This window comes from Vanacampus margaritifer, chromosome 2, assembly GCF_051991255.1.
Source record: "Vanacampus margaritifer isolate UIUO_Vmar chromosome 2, RoL_Vmar_1.0, whole genome shotgun sequence".
Classification (NCBI taxonomy): Eukaryota; Metazoa; Chordata; class Actinopteri; order Syngnathiformes; family Syngnathidae; genus Vanacampus; species Vanacampus margaritifer.
The window spans coordinates 49861221-49888617 of NC_135433.1; the positions used below are offsets into that span (position 1 = coordinate 49861221).

Genomic DNA, 27397 nt, shown 5'->3' on the forward strand with positions numbered 1-27397 from the left:
CCTTCACAACAAACAAAGGTGCTAGTCTGCGATACTTTTATTTTCAAGCACTTAATTATTGACATAGTTGCCTAATTGTTCCAATTCTGAAATAATGAGGGAGGGCAAGCTAATATACTTAATTTTCTTTATCTCTTAAACTTTTGACATTACTTTCTATAAATCTTAAGTCTCTGTTAAAGTGATGGATCTAATTATTTATAATTGACTTGTGGAAGAATCATCCATGTGGTATTTGTTTTCACTACAAACGGATTTAGTCACTCATATTCATATCAATAAAGTTGCGTGTTAAAAAAAACGGGAGACCATGGCATTCTCGTTGTTAGCTAGCTAGCATTAGCATTATTACACACGGATTTTTGCTGCTGTTGCAGAATACAGAAAGCTAATGTAATGTTATTAAATGTTGTAAATATCGTCAAGAGTCAAGAATTATAGAGACATAGAACAGGAAAACCATAACTAAACACAAATACGTATTTTTTTTCCTTATTTTTATTAATAGTAGCAGTTAGCTAGTAAGTATTAGCTTTAGCTCCATTGGATATATTGCAGCTAATTACCAGTAGTTAAATATAATGGTTCATCTGCTGTTAATGTAACACTTACAATTATTTTATAGATAATAATTCGTGTATTTTTTGTGTGTGTGCGATTTAGAATGTGATATCACCAAAATGGCAAGCGAGGGGATTATATATGACAAGATTCACTTCAGGCACGACCCAAGATGGAGTGGGCGCCTGGGGCCTGTAGATGGAGGGGGGCTGCTTCTCTGCGTAACATGTATGATTGAAATGCTGGAAAGTGACGATATTTCAGTGAGTAACATTTGATTTTGTTGTTGACTCCCCACCCAAAAAAGGGATTATTTTAGTGGTAATTGGTTGCCTTGCTTAAACTACAAATATATAATAAACCTCCAAAGGTCACTGAAATATCTTGGCATTGACAAATGGAATAATTAATAAATACTTAAAATAGGATGATTTTAAAACACAATGAAATGAAACTGGCCTCTGCAATTTTTATTTTTAGATAATACCACAAAGATGTCATGTTGTTAATGCTAATAGTAAGATATATTATCGTTATTATTATCTTTTTAAAGTAATTCTGTTTGATCACAATTTAAAAACAATGCCTAATTGTCATTAGTTATGTTTTGAAGTTATTTTTTTATTACTATTGCCAGAAGGGTTACAACTTCCAACAATTTTGCCTACTTGTGTATAAATATTTTATTTTCATCTGTTATCATTTTTGGAAAACATTTTTTGATACTTGATTTCTTCCATTCCTTGTTCTCTGTTTTTCACAGTCAGTCAGGAAGGCTTATTCTTTGTCTGCTGTTAGTGGATTGCTAAAGTGTTTTCCTGGGGCATTGAGGCAGTTGCTCCAACAGGACCACCGAGTCTCCCTGCATTTGATACATTCTCTGCTGGGTAAGAAACATCACTGCACAGAGGTGGACGTCAAACAATAATTATTTGTATAGGAAATGTCATTATGTGGAACTTGATTTAATTAATTCCAAATGAAAGACAGCATCCATCATTTCAACTTCTCCTCCAACACAGACCTTCTCCTGAATGCAATGTTGATGTTTGCCTGACATCACAATAAAAGGTTATTGAGCAAATCAATACAAAAGGCAAAGATATTGAGCAAATCATGGCCACCACGGGAGTGATCATACATGCACCGCCATTTATGTTACCCTATTAAATTAAGCCCATCATCATTGATCTCTCCACAGGGATGCTTCACACTATGGTGGACCCAGCCACTCTAGAAAAAGTGGATCAAGGTAAAGAGCAAATGTGCACACGCATTCTTATGTTGTGCAGAAACATAAATACAACTTCCATAACTTGTAACTCTAATTGTAAGAGCGTAGAAGTGCATGACTAATATTCCTCCACTGTGCTCTGACAGTTATGACTTTTTTTTGTAACACTCACATTAGCCTGCTGTGTGCTTTATCCTTTATTGCTGACCCCTCTGTGAACCAACATTTTCCATTGCTGAGCCAGAAGTTCGAATACAAGTTCGAATACAAGTGACAGAATGATTTTATAGCTGCAGTTTAAGAAGGCCTCAGGGAAAACTTTGATGTTATACTGCACTGCTCTTGGAACTTGCGATATGTGAAGATTTTGAAACTCATTTGATGTCAACACAGAACAATGCAGTTATATTATGTGTTTTGGGCAAGTAAAAGAAGATGCAATTAAGCAAATTCATCGCTCATAAACCCATTCGTAGGTGAGATGTATATTTAATTATGTACAGTATCCATAGCAGTGTTCCAAATAATCATTAGTCGTCTTATCAATCAATGAAGATGTCACATAAGCATTGTGTTCATTACTAATACTAATGTAAGAGCTTTAAATTCAATTTATGGCCGTAAATTACAGAGAAAGTCAATAAATATTCATCACATTTTAAACATACATTCATTTGGGGGGGAAAAAATAACTGCCAGAGGTTTACACAGCTGTTCAATTTGTATTAAGGTTTCTTAATGATTACCATTGTCATGTGCGGCCTTTATTGGTTGCATTCAGTTCACATGAACTTCAACACATATAATTACCTGGTTGGTACGCTACCGTAAATGTTTCTCTCTATGCGTTAGTTCTGGTTCTTTTGCTGGTGGAGCTCCAGAGTGACCTGCCGTTACACTATGTTTTGGATCAAATAAACAAACAGGTAAGAAAGACGCTAACACATTTAGAGCGGGTAAAATCTCCTTATGTGCACATGTTCTGTACCCTTAAACATGTAGCATCACTCTTGCAACCAACAACACATCCTCCAACAATTGTTTAGTAAACACAACTCATGCATGTCTCCCCTTTCTGCTGTTGTGTAACCTTTGGGGGAGGAAGCAGTGGTTAAAAACAGGAGCAACCGTCATGCACTGCAGGTGGAAAATAGAGAAATACTAAACACAATTCACTTGATCTGAATTGTGCATGAATAGAAATATACATACAATGTTTCTCGAAAATGAGGCAGGACCATTTTCGGATATGCTGATAACTCATGGGATTGGAATTTATTTGAGCACTCTATGCACCTCTAGAATTATATTGATGTCTATCTTTGTGTCAGTGTTGTGTTATGTGGTTTTATGGTTTTTATACCTGCTCTAGGTGATTGACCAGATCAACGTGATAGGCTTCCTGCCAACGTTCAACTTCTTAGGGAGTTTGGTGGAAACAGTTCCCAGTGTTGCCTTTATCCTGGTGACTCAGTATGGTGAGACCCTATTTGACTAATGTAAGATAGCAAGCTGTAAACTCAAAAGGAGTTGTAACAATTATGTTGTGTTTGTGCCGCCTCATGCGACTCTCAACTGGCCTCCACTTACGTTCATGTATGAACATCCACGCAATTTCATTGTATTCAAATTTCTTCAGGTTGAGGGGAAAAAAAGTTTTTCACCCCAATTATTACCTTGTTAAATCTCCATCAACGCCTCTTCAGGTCCGAGTGATGCGAGCGAATGTGGCTGAAGTGGATCACCGCGAAAAAATTGCAGTTCACATTTGAACACCAAGCGATTTACAGTAACGCTGCACATCTACCAACGCGCTACAAAAATGGTGGCTGGATATACAGTACACTGTATTATTTGTTTTTGAACTGCATTGTCAAGAAAGAAGCGGCTTGCTGCAAAGAGAGAAAAAGGGCAAGAATAAATGCGAGTGTGTGGATATTTTGGGCGGCTGTTGGCAATGATTAATTGCCGCATTTACCGACTACATCTGTGCATTATAACAGCAGAGTCTCTCCACAAGTAGTCATTCAATAGAAAGTCAATGCAGTATTTGTTTATGACATCCCACAGGTATTGAATGAATTATTTTTGAAAAGAACGATTCTTTCAGTCGGCCTTGTGAAATCCACTCATATGCTTCTTTCTTTGCAATTTGTTCACCTTGATAAGCATCTTTGTGAGTTTTACAAGTTCCACTTGGAAGCAAATAGTATTGAGGCGCCTGATGCTGATGCAAGATGCAGGCTACCCCTATTGATTGTATACTGGATGTCTGTCGGTGGCCTGTCACTCAACACATCTCCGTGGGGTTGTTTTGACTGACAACAGCCCTGCACTGACAACATGAACACAGTTGCTGTCTGCTTGTCTACCGATCAGATCAACTTCACATCATACTCCATTGTAGCCAGTGTTGCCTCCACCCTTTACTTATTTTACTTTGGCACCTTTGTCAACGTCATCCTATTTTTCCTCTTTGTATTCCTTGCTTTTCCAACTTTTTTCTGTCACTTGTGTCTTCAGCCTCCACCCCCCCCCCTTCCTCTTCCCTTTCTTGCTGCTTGAGTCTCATCTTGGCCGCCTCATATTCCTTGGTTTAATCAAACATGTCTGGAAGCCTTGCTTGGCTCTTGATCTGCTTCACAGAGCAGCCTGGCTTTAGCTTGACTCGCCTACTTAGTCAACGCTTCCTGTCTCTCCTCGGCTGAGTTTCTCCTCCCGTTTACAGCACTCTTTATGCTCCTTTACTTTCCTCTTCCAGTCGCTCGCTACAACCTATTTATGTGGTATTATTTGACCTTTACGGACGTATAAAACAGTTTTTATCTGCTTGAATCTATCTCTGACAGCTTTGCTTATTTGAGCTCTAATTTGAGTTTAGGCTTTTAGCTGGCTGTTAGCGATGTACATTCTATAAATCAGATATGGATGGTCATTAAATAGCTTTGTTAACAATAAAGCCTCTATTTAGCTGGAAATCATACCTAAGTTATGTCAATGTTTTCTCGCAAAAATGCTTATAGTGCTTGGACCTAACTAAACCTTATTCATTTTAATGGGTGATTCTTTTTTTCTCAAGTAGCTGTGTGGTATCTGCCTGTCTTGCTTTGTTCCTCCATTCTGTACACTTGTCCCTACCGCACCTACAACTGTCTCATTCAACCTCGAGCTATCTTTCTTTTGCAATTTTCTCCTTAGCACAAACCTTTTTCAAATCAGTGCTACACTTTCTCATCACAACTAAGAGTAATGAGCATGTGATTTGCATTCATTTTTGTTGATTCTCGCTTCCACCTCTCATTTTGTTTCAGCTCTTCCCTGTAGCAGAACCACCGCACTCATCTTAATGGCAACATTTGGTGTTAGTTCATTTTTGGTCACAGCTAGAAGGCTTGTTAAACTGGAATTTAACAGCAGAACTTTGCTGCCAATGGCTATTTTTTCTACACATGTGGGCACACACTCACACACACACATACTGTATACTCACAAACAGCTTAAAAAATATATATATATGTGTTATGTGATTTCACATAATGCATACATTACAGTATTTAGAGAATATTTAGTCACAGTTGCACCAATACAGTTTTTTTGTTTTTGTTTTTAATTTGTTTGTGAATCTTCTTACAGCCCGGCATGTTTAATCCTTTTTGTCCTCCAGTGCCCTTACTTGAGCGCCTGTGCTCAGTTTTGCTATATCCGGATGATGGGGTGAAGGCATCAGTTGTCTATGTTTGGCTCAAGTTGTTGGGGACCTGTGGGGGATCAGTAGCACAGTCCCTGCCAATCACCATTCGGGACCGAGTCTGTGTCCTGTTGCTGCAGACCTTTGCCAATGCCAGTTGCCCCCAACTTATCAACAATTGTATTGGTGAGTAAAAGTGTTACTGTGTTAGAGTGTTATTATTAATTTTTAGTGCTAGGCATAGATTTAAAAATATATATATATATTTTTTTATTTCAGATTATTATCACTCCACTTCTTGAGTTCATCTAGATTAATCTTCTTCATTTGAATTTTGACAAAGGCAGTACATGTTACTGAAATAATGACGCTTACTGATGATAAATAAGTCTTTTATATGGTAAAAGGCCGATAAAGTTAGGCCAGAAGGCACACGAGCAGTCTAATTAACAACATCAATTAGGGCCCGACCGATATGCATTTTTTTAGGCCAATGCCAATACCGATTTTTGGCAGAAAAGAATACTGATTACAGATTAATCTGACAATTTAAAAAATATATATTTAATACATGAAATTATCCCCCCATTCCTTTTCAATGGCTGTCACTTCCACTCGAACCTTTGCTATTTAGATTTACACTGCTTTGCTTTGCTTTCGCTATTAAGATTTACTCTGCTTTGAATGACAAGTCCATAGTTGTTACGGTCACGGAGTGGAGGACCCAAATGCAGGAAGGTAGGAGAGCCACAGCAGGGATGCTGGTAACTTAGTTTTAATCAAAAACAAGGAAACACAAGATCACGCCCGAGGGCGGATAAAACAGCGAGTAGTGTGGGATACGGAGTAGATCCACGGAGAAACGCTACTAGTCAAAGCACTCGTGGTGTCCACAGCACCTGGAAAGATTGCGCCTAGAACGGTAGCAGAATCACAACGTCAGGTCTGGTGAGTAGCGTCACGGAGTAATAACCCGACACTCCTCGCTGTTTCTGCCAGGCTTTCATCTTGGCCTGATGAGCTAATGGGCAGCAGGTGTGTTTGGCGGGATCCGCCCTCCAGCTGTTTCCCCAGCAACTGCAAGGGAAAACAGAAACAGCTGACCCCAATCATGACAATAGTATGAGTTTATCAACAATTTTCATTAAGTATACAAGGTTATTGTATACATTTATGTGTAAATAATAAAATCATTCTTACTTGTGTACAACTGCTGTAGTGTATGTGGTTAGAGTACATAATTGGGCTGGAAAAATAGCAATCACGATTTTTTGATTGAGATTGAAATCACAATTAAGAAAACAATTTCTGATTTCAAAACTTCCACTAAGAGTGCACTGCGTCCGCTGTGCCAAAATTGCTCCACATATGCACTCCCCCCTGTTAACGTCCTAATCACTAAGGATATTGCTCTAATGATATATCAGCGCAAACACGCCCACAAAGTTTGACAGCTGAGAGAAAATTTGCTTCAGGGAGCAATAGCGCCCCCAATTTTTTTCTGAGTTTAGATATATACAAATATAAATAATATAATATTATGTTTGACTATTTTACAGTCTTTTTCCCTTTTGCTTGGCTTTTATTAGATTTAGTTTACTAACTGACTTCTCACACAATTTTTTGGGTGGTAAGCACTCCCGCCTCGACAACCCGCCCCAAACATTGAAAAATCGAATTGAATCGAAAATCGGGAACTGAAAATCGAATCGAATTAGGCTTGAATGAATCGCATTTGTATTCCATTTCAATTTTATGCACTTCATAAGTGTTCAGGATTTTGGGAAAAGTACATTCATCTGAATTTAGATTGGCCTATATTAATCTGTTTCATGTTATACATCAACAGCGCTTATTAGGCGCAGTTGGCGGTGTTCAACACTCCACATGAGACTAATGGGGTTCATATTAACGTTTAATGTGCTCTATTTATTTTTTTGATAACCTCAACAGTACAGTGTATATTAAAACATGTTTTATTCATCATGCAATGTATCAGCACATTGCATTTATTCAGCATTTTATAGTCCTCAAACAGAATTATTGTGGTAACATGTTGATGTACAGTAGCACACTACAGTAGTGATTCAGAGACTGCTGTTTTCAAAGCTGATATACAGTATAAAAAAGCTTCTTGTATGACTATGAACATATTAATGTCTATTAGTGCCTTGTATAATGTTTCATATGCCATTAACTGTTTTCACACCATATCTTCCATCTCATAGCTTTGCTGTGGATTCTAGTGCAGTGGGGAGAAGCAGTTTCAGTTCTTATGAGCAACGCTGGTGATCAATTCATGTGCAGCCCGGATCAGAACATCATTTCCAACAGTCAAACCCTCAGCCAAAACCAAGAGCAACAGATTCCTGACCACTGCCATCTCCCTCTCATCCTGAAAAAGGTCTCTGTCCAAACATCCTGCCTGCATGACCAAAACTTGCATTTGGATACTGAGAAGGTCTAATCCTGGATTAATGTGTCTTTGACAAGGGAATCAAGGGGTTCTGCTCTGGATAAATATTTTTGCTTCATGTCTGGGAAATCGACGTGTAGATGTTGTTGGGTTAGCTTATCTCGTGTGGGCTCACATGGCAGAACAGCTCATGAGATTTTTGTTGATGACTTTGTACAGTTATACGAAAAATTAAAAAATCTGCAGGTAGAACACTAGAAATAACGTAAAATAATAAAAAGACAATTAATTTGTACCGCTGCATCTCCAGCTGTCATAACCCTTTCAAACTAAACAATAATAGTAAATGTTGTGTAAACTCTGCAAACCCTTTCAAATCTGTATATCTTTATGTGATTGGTGATTTCTAACAAAGCCCATTCTCTATTTCCAGTTACTGATGAGTGGTGATGATACATTGCAGGTGACCAGTGCAAAGTGTATTGCATCTATTCTTGTTCATTCTCCCATTCAGTATGGTGCTCCTTTTATCAAAGTTGACATACCAGGTAAAATGTACATATATTCCAAAAACGCTTAGGGCTCTATTTTCTTGAAAAAAAATCAAGTCAATTTAGTAACTGTAATTCAGATACACTAAATACTTGTGAAAGATCCAGTAAAATACTGTAATAGATTTTCACAGCAATTTAATGAGATTTTTCAAGAATTAACTGGCAACTTTTTTTGACAGTTATTTCTTGTAAATTCTACAGCCACTTTGTTACAGTGAAGGCTTGCACGAAAATTAGGATGCTCTAGCTTTTATGCTCGAGCGCAGCTACACCGTCTATCGATATAGAGCCCTTAGTGTTTCATTCATTTCTAATTCTCTGTCTCTGAGATTGGTATTTGTTTTGTCTGAAATGCCCCCCCTCTTCCCCCTCTCTTTCCCTCTCCTAAAAGAGTTTCTGTTTGACCGGTTGGCTGATACATGTAGTGAGGTACTGCTGTGGTCTGTCTACAGCTGTTTGGTGCTACTGATTGAAGATCCATTATTCTTCTCCCAGTGTCGCTCAGTTTATGGTGAGGGAGCTTGCCATCATCCAGTTTACTCTGTGTTTGCAGTAAACTTGTGGTAAATGAATTGAAAATTCTTGAAACTTCCGACAATACACACACCTACTATATGGCGAAAAGTAGTGAGGCACCTGTGATCAAATCCCTATAAGGTTTGAAATAAGAGAAGATGTCTTGGCATTAGAAATTGGGAATATTTCAATCAGACTGCTATTTTGGATGAAAGGGCCTGGCCTGCAGTCACAACTGGCCCAGTTGCAAATCACTTAACCTTTTCCACATGGAACTCATCCAACTTGTCTTTGTCCAAAATATCTTGGTAAGATAAAGACTTAAGAATTGAGGAAAGGGATCTTTGACAAATCTGAATAATGTTTGACTATTGATTTAGTTAAATTGTCTAGGGCGGGGGTCTCAAACTCAATTTAAAGTTGGGACCGCTGGACATGGAGTCTGGGTGGGTCTGGGCCGTATCAAGTTTTCCACCAAAAAAAATGGTTCAAGTATTCATAAAAGTACAACTAATCCAATCTTCAGAACATTATTGGTTCTTCTGAATGTGAACACGATTGATGTCCTGATGATCATTCACATCTCACTGGTACTTTGCATACTCTTTAACATGTCTAGCTGAATAATGGCGATCTCTTGAGCGCTGCAACTTTCATTCTGCATTCAAGACATGTCGGGGTACCCTTGTGCTTAACAAAAAGCAAGTTTTTCTTGAATTTGGCTGTTGTCAACGCCAACCTTCCTCTTCACGGAAGGTTTTGAAAAAGGCATGACTCAGACTAGGAGACAAGATGTCTTTTCCTTCCACTTGGTGTCACTTCAGATTTTGTTTTTTGCCAAAGCCTGTCATAAGCCTTAGCTATGGTTGCACATAAGTGATTTAAGATACACGTGCGCACGCACGCTCAACGCCCAGGGCACCAATATGGCAAAAAACATGTGGGGGAAGGTGGGGTGGTTTAGGGGATCACTAACATTGAACTTTGATGTCAAGTGTGGCTCCACAAAATGTCATCCTGCAGTCCCGGGCCGTGGATTTGCGCCCCCTAGACTCTAGGAGATCAGATTCACTTCAGTACCGTACAAGTAAATTAGAAAGTCATAATGCTGCCATTGTTTGGTGGGTGTGATGCATTCCAATTTTTAGACCATGTTTTTTTGTTTTATTTAATTTTCATTTTGTGATGCTACAGATGTACATGCTAGTGTGTGTGTGTGTGTGTGTGTGTGTGTGTGTGTGTGTGTGTGTGTGTGTGTGTGTGTTAGGTATTGAATCCCTGGTGTGCAGTCTGAAGCAGGCACAGCAGCTGACCAACATGGATGTGCTGAAGCAAGGGTTTTTTCTCCTCACTGAGATGCTAGAAAGGTTGGACATGCTCAGTAGCAAAAAGTGTTTTAAAATGACAGCACTACACTTGTAATATGTCTACTAGATTAAAATCTCAGGAGGATAGACATGACATTTCCTACTACGAATAGTGTAAAATGGGTTGAATTAAAATTGGCGAGTTCATTTAACTGAATGGTGCATATAACCTACTATAGAATCGACCGCCGCTATTCGCAGGGGATAAAGACTGGGCCATTCTGTGAATAGCGAAAATCCGTGTATAATATTAACATCCTTTGAAATGCATTGAGAGAATTTATTTTTCCTCCAACCCACCTTCCAAAAAAAAAAAAAAAAAAGAATTTTAAAATGTGTTAAAAAATATGTAAAAAAAACAAACTAAAATATATTGTGAATATGCAAAAAACGTGGGTGCGGAACCACAAGTATGCAGTGGTTGACTATTTTCCCATCTCAATCCAATCAATTAATTTTGTTGTCTCATTTTTGTCATCTCTATACACAATAGTCCTCTAAACGTTTGTATGCAGTGAGTTGAATGCAATGCAATAACTATTGATTCATGGTGACACACCAATTGAAGTCTGGCAAACCATTATTGTAGATATTTAAATCATTTTAATTTGCAAGAATTCAACCATAAACAAGATTTCAAAATCAACATCAAAATAATGAAAAACGACTTGTCTACTGTTTACTGAGAAATTGATAAAAAGCTCACTTTTGAAAGGGTGTCCACTCCACTGTATGTTGAGCACTGTATAATTTGTAATTAGAACTTTAATTAGATTTAAATAAACTGTCTGCTGGCTTGTAAGTGGCTGTAGATCAGCAGCCAGTAAAACACTGTCACATCTTTGGAAGGTTGACATAATTTTAATTGGATTTTTCCCCGGTCACAAATTACAGATACTGTAGATACCTTAGGAAATGTTGTCCTTTACATTGTGTGACAGAGTATAAAGCAGTAAGTGCTCTTAAAGTGCCGAACAAGCATAAGTGCAGTACAGTATGTGTAATAGGGCCCAAATCGCATCAAGGCTCATCATAGTTTTGAGAGCAAAGTAGAAGCCTGTTTGTGGTATTAGTTTCTTTTAGTTTTTAGTTTCTTTATTTAAGAAGGACAGTGGTGTGCAGACACGTTAAAAGATGGCTGCACCAGATTTAGCAGCATGCTAATTTCCATCTGTAAAATAGTCCTTGATCCCTCAGCAAAGAACAAAAACATCATAGTTTACAGTAAGGCTAGGTAGGGTAAGACAAGGATCAGTACAGTATACACTTAGTGTGTGTGTGCGTGTGTGTACGCAGAATTGAAAGGCAGACTGCTATTGTGGCATCAGCGAAACAATAGTTTTGGTGCTGCATAATGTAGCAGTGACAAATGTCAATATTTGGAATGTCAATAGTAGTCATATTTCTTTATTATGTGTTTGCCATCTCTGTGTCTTCTGTAGGTGAAGAAGTGAATTTTTTTTAATTAAAAAAACAAGAAACAATTGTGCATAACTTACATTAACAGCAGGTTGTTATGTTTTTAATAGCCATTTTTCAAAAGCTAGTACAGTATTAAAAACATTACTTCCATTCATGTATAATAACCGAGTTTCTGCGGATCCTTAAAAAGTTGTAAAATGCTTTGAAACCATGAATCTATAAACAGGACTTGCATCTTGCAACTGGCATCAAAATCTTTTAAATCAGTATTTAAAAAGTCTTATTTTTTAATACATGACTGCAAGATTTTATGTTTGTTAATACTAAAATCTCAAAATGAATTAACATTAAAGAAAAAATACATTTTGACTGAATCTCTCTTGGTAATATGATATCACACAATCACAATAGCAGAACTAACACAACAGTTTTAGTCAGGACTCTTAAGAGCAGATGCACATCATTTATGTACGCTAGCAACTTTGGAAAACCTGGGACATTGGGAACACTGTGACGTTGCGTTTACATTTAGTTTGAAGTGAAATTAAAAAGTCTTGAATTGAATTTATCTTAAGATGTAGGGTAGGAACCTAAATAAAGTCAGGTGATTTACAAGTACAGTATACTTAGTTGAGTTTTGCTAAATAGGAGTGTGTGCTTGCGTACGTTTGTGTGTCTGTGTTTGTGCAGGCAGCCCACAAATGTGCACTTATTCCTCAGTCCTCCAGCATTTGTAGCCGTTTCAAAGGCTGTGGTCTGTGGACTTTCTTCTACCTGCGTGAGAGTGGCCACACAAGCTGCCAGTGCTGCCTCCATCCTCTTTCGGTACAAATAAACATGACAACCACACACATTGTAATGCCAAAGACACGTGGATGTTGTGTTCCTTCAACTTGCAAAAGCTGTAAAATTGGAATACCTTTCTGGACTGGTGACAAATAATTGTGTATTGGTCAGTCCAAGAAACACACAGTGCTTCATGTTTACCCGACCGACTACCACACAAAATGAGCCAGGTCACTAAATGCCATATTCCCCCATTCTACCGTCCACTCAAATCTGCCATTTATGCACCTTTGTGCCAGGTACAAACTCTGGGTGGAGCACCCCTATAATGTGGGCGATCCCTGCCTGGCTTCATGCAGTAGGCGGGGTAGGTGGCGGTGTGTTAGACAGGATGTTGCGCAAGTCCCACAAGCAGCAACACATCAGTAAGGTATTATTTACCTGTTTAAGAAGTATTCTATTTTTTAAATGAATGTCTCAAGAAAAACCTGTGCTCCATGAGTTATAGCCAGCCTAATGCCCAATTCACACTGACTGCGGAACGGCCGCGGTGCGTTTTCTGTACGGCCGCCGCATGGACTGCAATTCACACTGCGTGCGTTGTGTGAGCTGTCCGGGTCTGGAAATCTGAACCCGCCAGACCGCAAGATCACGGGGGTTCACATTGGATAGTTGAGTTCACGCGATAACAACCGTGTATATAGAGTCTCATTGGTAAACAATAGCTACACTTGCCTGTTGTCACATGATCAATATGCTTTTGGACATTATTTCTGGGACTTCTACCATGGGTAAGTACGTTTTGTGTCTAAAAAGTATTATTTTGTCATGTTTAATTTATTCTGAGCTTGCAAACGGTTTTATTTTGAAATATACCGGATCTACCTTGATGCCGACGCTCGACTTCCTGTCCGGCTCGTGTAATTTTTTCAGCTTCATGGAAATCTGCATGTGGCGTCCGGAAAAAATAGAACGCTTGCGGCAACCTAATGCAGCGCTGCATCCGTTCCGCACCGCATACGCAACGCACTGCAGCTGGTGTGAATTGACACGCAGACTCGAATGCTTTCTATTCCTTGCGGCGGCCGTAGTCAGTGTAAATTGGGCGTAAGACTCCAATGAATTATGTTTGTTTGGTGGTTGTGCACATATTCCCAAGCTACGTATAGTGAGTATGTGAGAAGTCTGGACGGGAGGATGCGTGTAGATGAAAGCACCGCAAGCCCGGCATGTTAAAATTTTTTTTTTTTTTTAAAGACTTAGGCACGAATGGGGGAATATGGCTCTCGGTCACTATATTACCACATTTTAATGTCAACCATTGGTTATAACTTCTCCAGATTGAACCACCAATCCAGACCAGTCCAATACCAGGAGTTACAAGGAATACTGGAGACCATCACAAACAGATTCTCTGAGCTTCCCATACCTACCTTGAGTAGTCAGCGAAGTAGAGTGAGTTTGCTTTGATATCTATTAGAGTCTCGTACAATCAATTAAAAAAAAAATACTAGCGTATAGAAAACATGCATAAAAGGTCCAATTATAGACCTTGTTTATTCATCCTGTTCTGAGGTATTTTCTTGCATTGCTATGCAGTTACACATTGGTCTTCATCTTCAAATTCTTCTGACCAAATGTTTTTTTCATGCTACATTTGTTTATCATTAAATGAAAGGAACACACTCATGTTGCTGTTAAAACAAACTAATGGCAAAAAGAAAGCCTTTAAGATTTATTGAGTGATTTATAGATGTGTCAAGTTTTATATTCATGGCGTTGTTCAAATTAAAGGTGTGGTTGTTTTAAATGCAAAGCTTATTCACTTTTGTTTCCCATAATAAAATAGATAAGTGCCTCGATGACTGGCTGACTTTGAGTCATGATTTTGAAGTACAAAGCCTGGTACACACCTGAAGATCAAATGGCTGATTTTGAATTATTATTGACTTCTGATAAAGCCAGGAAATGGCCAAATGTTTCAAAAGATGACCATAAAGAAATTATCTAGTAGTGTGTGATGTTTTTAGAGTGATTTTTTCCCTTCCCAATCTTCTCTGAAAACGGTCAGTCAACAATTGGAAACATGTTTGTATTTACGATGAAAAACCCTCATGTGCTGTGAACACAAAGGATGGTCAAACCACGTACTCTGTGATCTTGATTGGAGCGTAATGATAGCCACTCAGCAAGCAAACTCAAGCAACCCTAACCCCTAAATTTCATTTTTTTCTATTTCATCTACTACTACTTCCACTACCACCATGGCTAATACGCTTACCTGCTACTAGCACTCCTAGGGTCCATTTTACAAAGCATGTTCAACTAAACACCGAGACTAACCCTGAACAGCGAGTTGACATGCCCTGAGATAGGAAACTCTGCGTTTTTGGTTCCAGGACAGCTGATTTGAGGTAGTTATATCAACGCAGAGTAGTTTCACTTGCTGTTGCCACTACACTACAAAGTCCACATCAATGGAGCCCCGATTTGTCACTATGGCAACGGGGAAGCGCACAGCGCGGCGCCACCCTCTGCTTTTGCGTTATTTTTTTTTGTTTTTTTACCCTTCTCAAATGAAAATCTAAATGTGATTATATGGTGAATTCGAACATGTCTTTAGACATTAAAATGCAACACCGCAGCAGCTAGAGGAAGGCGGCGTGGGAGAACGTTGCTGCTCGGGTGTCGGGTCAATGCGTACATTTAGACGTAGTCCTTTGCAATCACAATATTATTACAGGGAAAACCTGTTGAATGGTAACTCAATAATTCATTTAATTTGGGTGCAATCCTGCGGGGGAGAAGCGCACTTGACTTAAAATGAAATATAAAAAACATTATTTAAAAGGTTATAAGAAAAAAAACGGAGCGCAACACAATATGTAGTGTGATGTGAGCGCATATACTGTACGGCTGGTAATGTTGCAAATGTAAGGACGGATTAAGTTGTGTATGTAGATTAGGGACTGCGGAGTGAAACGGTACCGCTCAAAAAGGAAATGTCATCCTATCTATGCGCGGTCTGATAACAATCTCACGACGAATATTTAATTCCCTATAATGCAATAATGCAACACCGTCATCAATAGGATCATTGTCAAAAGTGTTTGTGACAAAAGTGGACTTTACGCTATAGACTATAAGGCGTATTTACGCAAAAACTCGCCGCAGCAGACTTTATGAATGAAATACATGTGTGGCTGAAAGGAGGCGGGGACTGAAAAAACCTTGAGGTTCAATGAGAAAAACCTGCAACCGACCAGGTTTGGTCCATGGAACATGTTACTACGGTAACTGATCGAGAGCTTAAATGACCTCTTTTTATGAAACAGGCTAGAGTTACCTCTATTTCTCTGGTTTCAGTTACCTACCTTTCAGAAACGGAAAACGCAGAGTTTCCCACATTTCAGGGTTTCTTGACCCAGAGTTCTCACTAAACCTGCTTTGTGAAATAGACCCCTAATATTAGTCGTACTTGTACTATGTGGCACCATGCTGCCACTCACAGGTCAGACCTGGTACTATGCCAGCCATCTGGTTTGCGGTCAAGACTCAATTGTTATTGGGTAAATTGTGAACTGAGTGGTGTGCTGTTTAGTCTTCTTGGTATAGCAAATTATATGAGAGTAGTTTTTATTACTGTCTATCTTTTTCTCTATCATTAGGTGAGTCTGAAGAAGTTAGAGCACAACAGCCTGGACTCTCGGGCAGAAGGCTTTTTACTCCAGTCCCTTCTCTGTTTTCAGACTGCTTGCAGGTCAGACCGGAAAGTCACATCTTTGCGCAGTCAAATCATTGATCAGTCTTGTTTTATTTGCTGATGTTTATGGTCCTGTGCTTTATTTTGACAGGCAAGTTTTGTTTTGAATTGTTGTTGTTTTTGTTGTTTTTTGTCATTGTTGTTTTTAAATTTTGGCAGGGTACCCAGACTACTAACATTTGAACATTATCATATGAGGTTTTGATATACAGTACACTATGTTCTTTATCCCTTTTTTGTCCAAAATTGAGTTTTTATGAATTTGCCTCTTTACACCTCCACAATGTTATTTTTTGATGAAACCTAAAATCTAGCATTCCGGTGAAGACTTTCCACTTTAATTTATTATGTTTAAGGGATGGATAAATTAGGAACAAATGCCTTTTAAAAAAAAGAAAAAATAATGTATCAATTACACATGTTCAAGTAGCCTAAACGTATTTGGTCATTTGACATTTTTGTAACTTTAATTTACATAATTTTTAGTGATCATAATTTGTCACCATCATTTATTTACTGAAAACAAAATTGAAGAACGGAAAACATCTATTGTCTCCAAACCACAGACTCTTATTCTAGCTCTGAAGAGGATTTAATCCAAATATGAAAAAAATAAATACAACATCAACCGCCAGTAGAAAACGGGAGTAGGAGACTTGGCGGTGGAACCTTCAAGTGCAGAAAAGTATACAAGGGGTTACCAAAGAAGAAGTGGGACAGTGAGGTGACTGAGTAGGATACAAGAATACAAGGAAATGCAACATAGGGCAAAGGTGTAGGTGACAAAGACTAAACAAGAGGCATGTAGGGTCTGTCCCACACATGGTGTGGGTGAAAGTTGTTTTCACATTGCTCACATCATCATCCGGGGGGATCTTGAAGATAATCTAACAATGTCACGCACGGAGCCCAGCGAGTCCGTTTCTGTTTCGGCTGTGCCAGGCTGGCCCTGAATACTCCTCCCTCTACAAATTAGGGAGGCCGCTATGATTGGCAGGAAAAACGCATTGTTCCATTCCATTCTACAAAGATGCACAATGGTGCAAACATCCATTGTGCCCAGTTTTAATGGCGCAAAATCTACGAAAGTCTACCAAATGAAAGAAAACTCCACCCATACGGACAGCTTTACGCCAGAGTTGCACTTGGCACCAAAATAGAGCCAATAGTAATGGGAAAGATGTGCAGCTGGCTAGGGTGATTATGAGTCTGATGAATACTAGATTGAAAGAAAACTTTGAGGAGTTGCTGAACTAGGAAAATGAAAGAAAAAAAGTCGCGGGTTTGTCTTTGACATCATGCGGCAGAGCAAGTACCATATTTTTGTCGGCTCACTTGGGTATATTGTATACTGCCAGCATTAACACAGCACTAATACCTAAATAAATAAAATAGTAATAAAACAGTCTTTAGGAATAAGCGGTTCAGATAATGGATGAATGTAAGTTACCATCTGCAGTTTGACAGCCATCAAGCAGCATTTCTGGCACCTGAACGTCAGCAGTTCACACCCCCTGCTGTTGACTTAGATGCACTCTCCACCTCTGTTTTGTCAGAGGCAACTAGGCGGTCTCAACTGTGGATGGAGTGCACCTTAAAATGAATGACTGAGTTTCTACTTACATATGAATGGACTGTCTGTCAATGCGCTAACCGACGAGCAGCATTGACAGTCCATTCATATCTAAGGCTGTGCGTGTCGTCGAATCGCGCTGGAAGGGTGGAGTGGCAGAGAAGTATGCTAGTACCGGACATGTTTGAGAGAAGCATAACAGTGGTGAGGTGTTCTGGAGGTGTAACAGATAAGTGTAAAGCAAAGGTGGGACTGCATTAGGGCCCCTAAGAGGAAAAGCCTAAATGAAATTGGAAGAAATGTCAACCTCTAAAATTAAACTAGTCGTCGCTTCGATTGCAAAAGTTATTTCAACTCCATTGTGGTTATTTTTAGAGGCAGACTCATAAAAACTCTCCAAATACTTCTGGACACAGCAGGAAGTTACATCCATCCATTATCAACGTTTATCCGGGGTCTGGTCGCAGGGGCAGCAGTTTTAGCAGGAAGCCCAGACTTCCCTCTCCCCAGCCACTTCAAGCAGCAAGTTACTATGTGTATATACTGTATGCTAGATTGACTGAGGAGTGTGCATCAGATCCTGTTCTGAAGGAGAACACATTCACAGCTCCATCAACGAACAGCCATGGCCCTGACTCACTAGATTCTCTAAGCCAATGCGTGCTGCGTTGTTGTGACTCTGTCTGGATACCCACCATTGTTGTGAGTGTTGGCCGCACACACCCTTGCATAATGCAAACATATGTTTAGTCATCTTCTCACCTAAATCTTGTGAATCTCTTTACTCAGTTGTGTACAGTTTTCATGATTTTGGTGTTTGTGTGTTTGTGTATGTAGAGGATGTGTGAATGTGCACCAAATCCTCAGCTATTACAGGTCTTCTACTCAATCTTGTCCTTCCAATTCACCCTCCTTCCCTCTGTCATGCCAGCCTTTGCAAATAAGATGGGTAAGTGAATTTTTGAGATTTAATTTCTTTCAATGTGCCTACATTCAATGTGTCGATATTTATGATTTTAGGGTGGCTATGTATTGTAGGCCACTAACCTAGTAGCTAACATGGCTACTAGACTGTTCCAACATTCATTGTCCATAAACTCATCCTGACCATCCTTGATCTAGTTACTACAATATCCTCTTGTGGTCAGGACAATGACTATAGACTGAATGATGATTAGGAGAGAGGGTGGAAAGGCTCTAAGGCTAGAAGCTTGTGGGGCAGTGTTCAATTTATTTTACCATGGTGTAGATAGGGTGAGAAATGGAGCTGTGGTTATCCTATGTCGCTTTTCCATTAGCCCCAAGAAGCAGACCAGACCACTCCGCTTGGCCTGGCACCACACCACACGGCCTCTGTTGCTTTTCCATTACAGCTGGTGCTAAACAAGTGCACAGTAAAATGTGGGAGGGGTTGGGGTTGGATCAAGGACTCAAATAAACAGAAGCGTTCATCTATAGACGAAAAAGCCATTTCTGGGTTTAAGCCGACAAGACACAGCCGCCTGCTGTCAAGACCAGTATATACGGTACTCATACTGGATACTGTGCTTCACCTCAACACTCAACCACATTGACAATTTCATATGTACCATGCAGTCATACGGAATGGAGAGCTCTGTCTCATTCATTTGGCCGCCTCTCCGAATCAATGGTTCATCGTCACGATGCCCAAAGCCACCATCCCTGAGGCGGGGGTCACAATCGTCGTTGTGGGGGAGCGGCTGGAGACCTCCCATTCAAGTTAATGGGATCCGGCGAGAGGTGTATTGTATATTCTGTATTTTTATTACTTTGACAGCAGGCGGCTCTGTTTTGCTATTGTAAAACCTGGAAATTGGCGTGTTCAGCGACGTTGCTTTCTGCTTCTCTGTCAGATTGCGATGATGACACAGCGCCATATGGCCTGTGTTTTAGAACCACCTCCGAGATGTTTCCGAAAAGCGGTTCCATTGTAACCGCACAGCCCTGAAAAAGTCTAATGGAAAAGCGACTACTCGGGGCCAAGGAATGTTGTCTCTATGTGGAAACAGGCTAATGGGAAAGTTAGAGGTTATCTTAAAGTTAATACTTGCAGTCTTGCACCAAACGTAGAATATGAACAAAAAGAGAACGACAAATTCTGGAATGGGGTAGTTCTTCTTTTAAAGTAGTTCAGAGCATCTCAGGCAGAGAGAGACTTGTGATTGGTGCAGATCTTAATGGACATGTTGGTGAAGGAAACAGGGTTGATAAAGCAGTGATGGGTAAGTTTCACATCCAGTAAAAGAATGGTGGTAGACTTTGCCAAAAGGTTGGAAATGGCTGTACAGTATTGAACACTTTCTTCCAGAAGAGGGACGGACATAGTGACCTACAAGACCAGAGAAGCACACAGCTAGTTAACATATTGTGCAGATGACACAATATAAAGGAAATTAGTGGCTGTAAAGTTGTGGTAGGGGAGAGTGTAGCTTGACAGCATAGAATGGTAGTAGGCCTATGTAAAATTACTCTGGTGGTGGTGAGGAAGATTTAAAAGACAAAGGCAGAGTAGAAAACCATTTGGTGGAAGCTGAGAAAAGAACAGTGTCGTGCAGAGATGAGTTTCCAGAAGGCTGGGCCACTAAGCCAAGGTTAGACAGGAAAGAATACGTGAGTTGTTTTTTGCTAGGAAAGGGCAGACGGCGACTTGGTGGTGACATATGCCCACATCAACCTTTGAAAATATAAAAAATAATTGCACCAATAATTTGTATTTTAAGAACATTAAATGAATGAATGACATTGTCGTCGTCCTCTCCGCTCACTACGGCTTAATGGCACTAAATAAGAAAATTGCTTTTGCACCTCCTCAGTCCAAGCTCGCTTTGTGATAATTTCATCTTTCTCGTAACTGTTACTAAACTGCCGTGTTCTTGGCGCAAATCCATTGCCATGTGTGGTAAATCATGCGCAAATTGGTTCCCAGCTGTCAAACTTTGTGGGTGTGTTTGCGCTGGTGTATCATTAGAGCAATATCCTTAGTGAATAGGATGTTAACAAGGAGAAAGCTACGGGTGTAGATGTGGAGCAATTTTTGGCGCTGTCAGGGGACGCAGCGCATTCTTAGTCGATTTGGCCCAAAGTTTTTAAATGTGCTAGATAGGCGGACAGAATAAGTTGAGGTTTTGATAAATAAGAAAAATAAGAGAGAAGGAAAAGTAGAAGTGGCAATGTTAGTGGACCAGAAAGTACAATTACCGAAGGAAAATTAGAAAGGCACGAAGAGATGAAAAATAGAAAGGCAGTTGGTCCTGATGACATAACTGTGGAGGTATGGAAGCATCTCTAGGAGATGTGACTGTGGATTTTTTTTTTTACCAGGTTGTTAGATAGGATTTTAGAGGGTGAGACGGTTCCAGAGAAGCTTCTCCAGAATAATGATCCCCATTTTTAAGAACAAGGGTGATGTGCAGAGTTGTTGGAACTATCAAGGAATCAAGTTAATGAACCACAAGAATAAGTCATGGGAGAGAGTAGTGAAGGCTAGACGCAGGATGGAAGTGAGTATTTGTGAGCAACAATATGGTTTCATGGTTAGGAAGAGTATCTTTGATGCATTATTTACCTAAGAAGTACAGAGAATGTCAGGAGTTGCATTGTGTTTTAGTAAATGTAAGATGAAACGTCTTCAACAAACAGTCCAGTTGCCTCGATTCAACATTTGTAAGGCAGTGACGAGGCCAGCTATGATGTACGGCTTAGACACAGTGGCACTGAAGAGACAACAGGGAGCCGAACTGGAGGTGGTGGAAACTAAGATGTTGAGGTTCTGTTTAGTAGTGACCAGGTTAGATAGAATAAAAAAAATAACTGATCAGTGGGACAGCCAAGGTAAAATATTTTGGAGACAAAAGTAGAGAGAGCAGAATTTCATGATTTGAGCAAGTCCAGAGGAGAAGGTGAGAGAGCTAGAGGCTTAAGACTTAAGAAAATGTTAATGGTTGTAGTGAGGGAAGGCGTAACAGCAGTTGGTGTTAGAGAGGAGGAAAAGGAGGGGCTAGATCAGACATGGGCAAACCCCGGCCCGCGGGCCAAATACGGCCCGTTATGCGTTTCAATCCGGCCCGCCGAACTTATCCAATAAGGCTAGGGGGAAAAAATTCAATTTTTTTATTTTTATTATTATTTTTTTTATTATTATTATTATTATTATTATTTTTTATTATTTTTATTATTATTATTTTTTTTATTATTATTATTATTATTAATTTTTTTTATTATTATTATTTATTTATTTATTTTTTTTTATTTATTTTATTTTTTTATTTTTATTTTATTTTTTTTTTTTTTTTTTTTTTTTTTTTTTTTTTTGTTCAGCTCAGTGGGCCGAGTGGTTAGAGTGTCCGCCCTGAGACTGGGAGGTTGTGGGTTCAATTCCCGGCTGGGTCATACCAAAGACTATAAAAATGGGACCGATTGCCACTCTGCTTGACACTCAGCATTAAGGGTTGGAATTGGGAGGTTAGATTTAGGTAAGGTTTTATGGCGTTATTTCGCTTCTTTAATTACGAGGGCGCAGAAAATAAAATCGCTGTCGCGGTCTCACGTAAAGTGAAGGACTGCTGTGAGTGACGGGTGCAGCTGGAGAACGCGCTCTCTCCAGCTGCAGCAGTACGAGCAGTGGATGACTGGTGTTGGGATCCACTTCCCTCAGACTCCTGTGCAGATTATGTTTTACACCAGAGTCACTGCTGTGTAACTTCTACACACCCGGAAAATATGATCACTGGGTCGGGGTCTCACTGATAAGCTTGTTTACGCACAGAAAGGGGACAGAAAGATACGCAGGGCACATTCATAACAACGTTTGCAATTTATTAAAATAAACGGGAGAATGACAGTAAGCTTAACTCAAGATAACTGATTCATAAAATACAATTCTTCCTGGATTTGGACATTTACAGCAGGAGACGGCTTTTGTGTTGAACACAGCAATAATGTCCTGATAGTCCAGAGAATCAGTCAATTCTTTTTTGAAAGAAAGCAGGGACAAAGAGTTCAGTCTATCAGTCAACATTGTGGCAGCGTGTTTTGATCCTTTTGACAGCTGAAGATAGTCTTTCTACATGTTGTCATGGGTGAGGTGAGGAGCGCGCATGCAGGAGACTGTTGATATTGGTGAATACATCCCCTGGGCGTGCGTCGAGCACTTCTATGAGCATTTCCTCGTTGGCTTTTGGCTTCTTTTTGAGCTGCTGCACAAACACCGTGTGCTATGCGTCCCCCACGGAGATGGAAAAGTGGTCAGAGACGGATTGGATGTACGCGCTTTGTCCTCAGCGCGTGACAGGCAGCAGCGGCTATCATGCAGCCGCATGTGTCACACGTACTGTGGGCCCGGGTTAAAAATGGGTGGGCCAATGGAAAAAAATTCTTTAACTTTACGCCTTGAATTGAAATCTATTAATAATAGATGCAGTCACCAGGTTTGACAGATCACAGTGTATGTGCTATTATAATCTATTTACATTTCTCCTCCCACTTTGCCAAATAGTGTGTAAATGCCGCATCTTGCATATTCATTGAGGCAAACGTACTACCTGGATTAGGGCTATTTTATAATAATCATAATAATAATAATAATACATTTCATTTAAAAACAGCACCTTTCAGAACACCCAAGGTCACTTTACAAAGCATAAAAACACAGCAAAAGTTGAGCTAAAACAATAAAAATGAAGCTATTGGAAAAGCTGTTTTAAATATGTGGATTTTGCACATTTGAAAAACGCAGTCCTAAGTGCACACTATAAGTAAATTGGGTTGTACATTTATCTGTGTGTTTTTACTGTGCTATGAGATCCAAATGCTCCTGGTCCGGCCCATCTGTCAAAATTTCAAACCCATTGTGGCCCGCAAGTCAAAAAGTTTGCCCACCCCTGGGCTAGATATAGGTCGATGTGGTCAAAAAAAGAAGAAGAAACCCAAACCTATATGTGTATGAATATATATATATATATATATATATATATATATATATATATATATATATATATTTCATCTGCCGTTTCCCTATTTGCTGTCTCATTCGTCTTCTTCACCTTTTCTTCCCCCAGCATCTTCTGGTTTCTACAGGATGGCTTTGGAACACAAAGCGGTTTTCTGCGTGGAAAACAGGTACACTGTAATACCCAGTTCATACTGACTACAATACAGATCTGGAACAGGCTCCGTACAGAAGCTGCAAAAAAAGAAAGCATTTGAGTCTGTGTCAATTCACACCAGCTGCGGTGCTGTGCGTCTCCGGAGCCGGAGCTCCGGAAGATTTGAGTAAGGTTTCTATTTTCTCCGGCTTCCGCATTTTCATGAAGCTGAAGAAATTACACGAGCCAGACAAGAAGTATGTCAAAATAAAACCGTTCTGCGAAGACAAAAAGAGAAATAATTAAAACATGACAAAATAACACTATTTAAACACAAAACATACTTACCCATGGTAGAAAAGCTAAAGTAATATCCAAAAAGCGTATGTGCAATGTGACCAGTTGGATCCTGGCATTTGTGGCAAGCAACCGGGCAAGACAAAGAAAGCGTGTGGCCAAAAAAGAGATAAGAGAGAGGAGCCAAAATTCTAAAGAGGGGCGTGAGCCCTTTCTTTTATAAGTGGCTACTGGCTAGCATCCTCACCAGGGGTCCTGTCTAGTGTCTCAGTTTTCACCAGAGGCTGGTGGAGAATTACCAGCTTGGGGAGAATTTTGTAAAGAAGAATCAGGTTGAATTTTGATCCCATCTTTGCCAAGCTTCTGAGTTCAAGATTCAATCAATTCGAACACATCACAGGAATGTAACCTGAAGCTGACAACGGTAAACACGTGCACAAATGGAAAGTTGGGTGGGGAATATGCCACACAAATGAAATACCTTCACAATACTTCATAGGATCAACATTTCAGAATGGCATACATTTCATTGTTCTGTTGCAAAATAAGACAGTCAGTCAGATTTTGGAAAAGGTTTTTTTGGGGTCAGTCAGTCTCCTGCATTCATTGCAGATGGGTGGGGACTTGCTGTGTGTGGAGACGAGACAGACTCTTGGTCAATCAACCCCCACTTTGGCATGTCCTAGGACACCTTCCTTTGTCTTTGATGAGGCAAAACTTACATCTGGCAGATAGTCGCTACACTATCAAGTTTATCAGTTTGGACATTAAATGTCTTTGTAATGTTTTCAATTAAATATAGGTTATACATGTTTTTAAAATCATTGCGTTCTGTTTTTATTTATGTTTAACACAACGTCCCAACTTCATTGGAATTGGGTATGTAAATGTGCCAAAGTGTAGACTTCGTATTTGTCTCTGTTGGAAAACATACATGTCTGTATCTGTTTTAAACCAATGCAGCTTTCTTCTCTCTGTGTGTTTTTGTGGTCTAAATTGCAGTAGACAGTAAGTGACAAATTGAACTATGTATTAATATTAATGAATGTGCAATGTTTCATTGTTGAAAGATTAAATGATGGCATCGGTAGCATCCAGTAGATAGTTATAGTCAGTCATAGTTCATTCTTTTCTGAATTGACTATGTGCTTTGTTTCTTTGAGGTGTCTCCATTATGTATTTATTATATAAGTAACTAATTTTCTTGCACTCTTTCTGACAGTTCCATATTTTAATACTTATTGTCTCTCACATATTCTTTCAGAAACACACATTTAAATGCGGCTTGCTGTGAATTCCTGCAGAAACTCAGTATGTGTTTGCTCTCCCAGTCCGTATCTGCTTCTGGCGTCTCTCAGCAGGGTATGCAGATACAAGCACACGGTAGCACCACACACAGAGCGCAAACCACCTTGGTGTTTCACGATTTAGTTTGTGAGTCTTCGATTCTGTGTCAATGTCTTCTTGATCAGAATATATTACAGTATATTAACACCAGCTGTTTTCCTTTTCACAATCTGTTTCTTTATTGTGTTGCTTGCGCTGAGCATCCATTCTGTATTGCTACCACGTCTTTCATTTACTCTCCCCTCATGAGTTTGGGTGATGGGTCAACATTTCCATTCATCTACAATAAACTTATCATCTGACAATATGCAATATGTTTGTGTGGCTCCACTGGAAACAGACAAGGCAGTGTGCAGTCATGTAAGACTTAACAGCAGCTTGCCCATGATTACCCCGCTTCTCCTTTTCCAACAATTGTGTTCTGAGGAAAGGGCGTTTGAAAGGGCTTGTGTGTCAGTGCACTACCCCAATCAAACACCTTTGGGATGCACCAGAACCGTGATGGTGAGCCAGGCACTCTCGTCTAACATCAGCAACCTCTGACTATAAACATCTGTGAATAATTGGACAAAAGATCTTCTTGAAAAGTGGAAACTGTTGTCACTGCAAAAGTGAGAACAACTCGACATTAACGACTGCATTTAAGTCATGTCATGATAGCTCCAGTCAGGGTAATGTATCAGTGGTCTAATAACCAATACTCAACATTTATTACTTTACTACTATCTACTATGAACCGCTGTCATTTCTCTTTCTGTATTTTTCCCCCAGCTTGGTTATTTACGTAATCTCTGAACGACTTATTGTCTCTCGTTAACCATTTATAAATCTCTAATCATTGTCTGCAATTCCTTCATAAATTAATTATTTTGGTACTTTTCAAAATTCTTTTCTCACTCACTCATACGTGTTTATCGCCTTTATTAAATTTTCAACGTTTCATGAGGAACACAATTTTGAGCAATGATTCTTCTTTCCTTGATTAAAATTCTATTGTATTTCCTTGGTTTCCACCCCCAGATGCAGACGAAATAGAAAATCTCCTGCAGTACAATCTTTCCTCTCTGTGCTGTCGGCTCTCAGACTGGCCGACTCTGCTGTGTGAGTCCCCAGGACTCCAACTGTGTGATTACGAAGGCCAAAGAGCCACTCAATACTGTCTTGTGATAATACTACACCTCGCCCTGCAGCAAGGAGACAGGTATACACACATTTTAAACATTTATCAGGCAGTATGCATCTGCATATAGTGTGATGTTGATACATGTAAAATAAATACATTGAAAAATTGTCTTAAGTATGAGGGGTTGTCAGAAAGGCTAGAGTTTGGTGGAGGACCCAAATGCAGGGAGCAAAAGCAGCCAGGCTAGGATGCAGTAAAAAAGGGGATTTAATTAAGAAAAAGGCAATCAAGGTACTTGGCAAAAATAACTAAGTCAACAATATCCAAAAACACAAGTCAAGGCAAAAACCAAACCGGAACACTGCGCAGCAAGGACCTGATGACGACAGGACATAGCATAGGGGTGACAACAACAATGATCCCACAAGGACTGACCAAAACCAGGGAACTAAATACACACACACTAACGAGACAACAAGACACACCTGGGGCAAGACACAAGTGGCTGAGGGAACGGATTGGTTGACACCAGGATGACAAGCACAGGAGGACATGATAAAACTTGACGAGACGTTGACAAAGGGAGACACACTAGGACAGGGGTGGCCAAGTTCGGTCCGCGAGAGCCACTATCCAGCCTGTTTTC

General features: G+C 39.7%; 1 protein-coding gene across 1 annotated transcript in view; it reads left to right on the forward strand.

The window, feature by feature from the left end:
* The first annotated feature begins 324 nt into the window (after nt 1-324).
* The window catches only part of mei1 (meiotic double-stranded break formation protein 1), a 45826-nt gene continuing 18753 nt past the window's right edge, over nt 325-27397 (forward strand). The window contains exons 1-19 of the mRNA XM_077558031.1: nt 325-521; nt 664-824; nt 1325-1448; nt 1763-1813; nt 2648-2721; nt 3168-3273; nt 5460-5669; nt 7712-7887; nt 8333-8447; nt 8845-8964; nt 10237-10336; nt 12449-12583; nt 13885-13999; nt 16213-16304; nt 18435-18582; nt 18718-18829; nt 23958-24018; nt 25546-25643; nt 26649-26829. Coding sequence (XP_077414157.1) covers nt 681-824; nt 1325-1448; nt 1763-1813; nt 2648-2721; nt 3168-3273; nt 5460-5669; nt 7712-7887; nt 8333-8447; nt 8845-8964; nt 10237-10336; nt 12449-12583; nt 13885-13999; nt 16213-16304; nt 18435-18582; nt 18718-18829; nt 23958-24018; nt 25546-25643; nt 26649-26829 — 2162 coding nt within the window. The 5' untranslated portion in view covers nt 325-521; nt 664-680. The remainder of the gene's footprint in view (nt 522-663; nt 825-1324; nt 1449-1762; nt 1814-2647; nt 2722-3167; nt 3274-5459; nt 5670-7711; nt 7888-8332; nt 8448-8844; nt 8965-10236; nt 10337-12448; nt 12584-13884; nt 14000-16212; nt 16305-18434; nt 18583-18717; nt 18830-23957; nt 24019-25545; nt 25644-26648; nt 26830-27397) is intronic.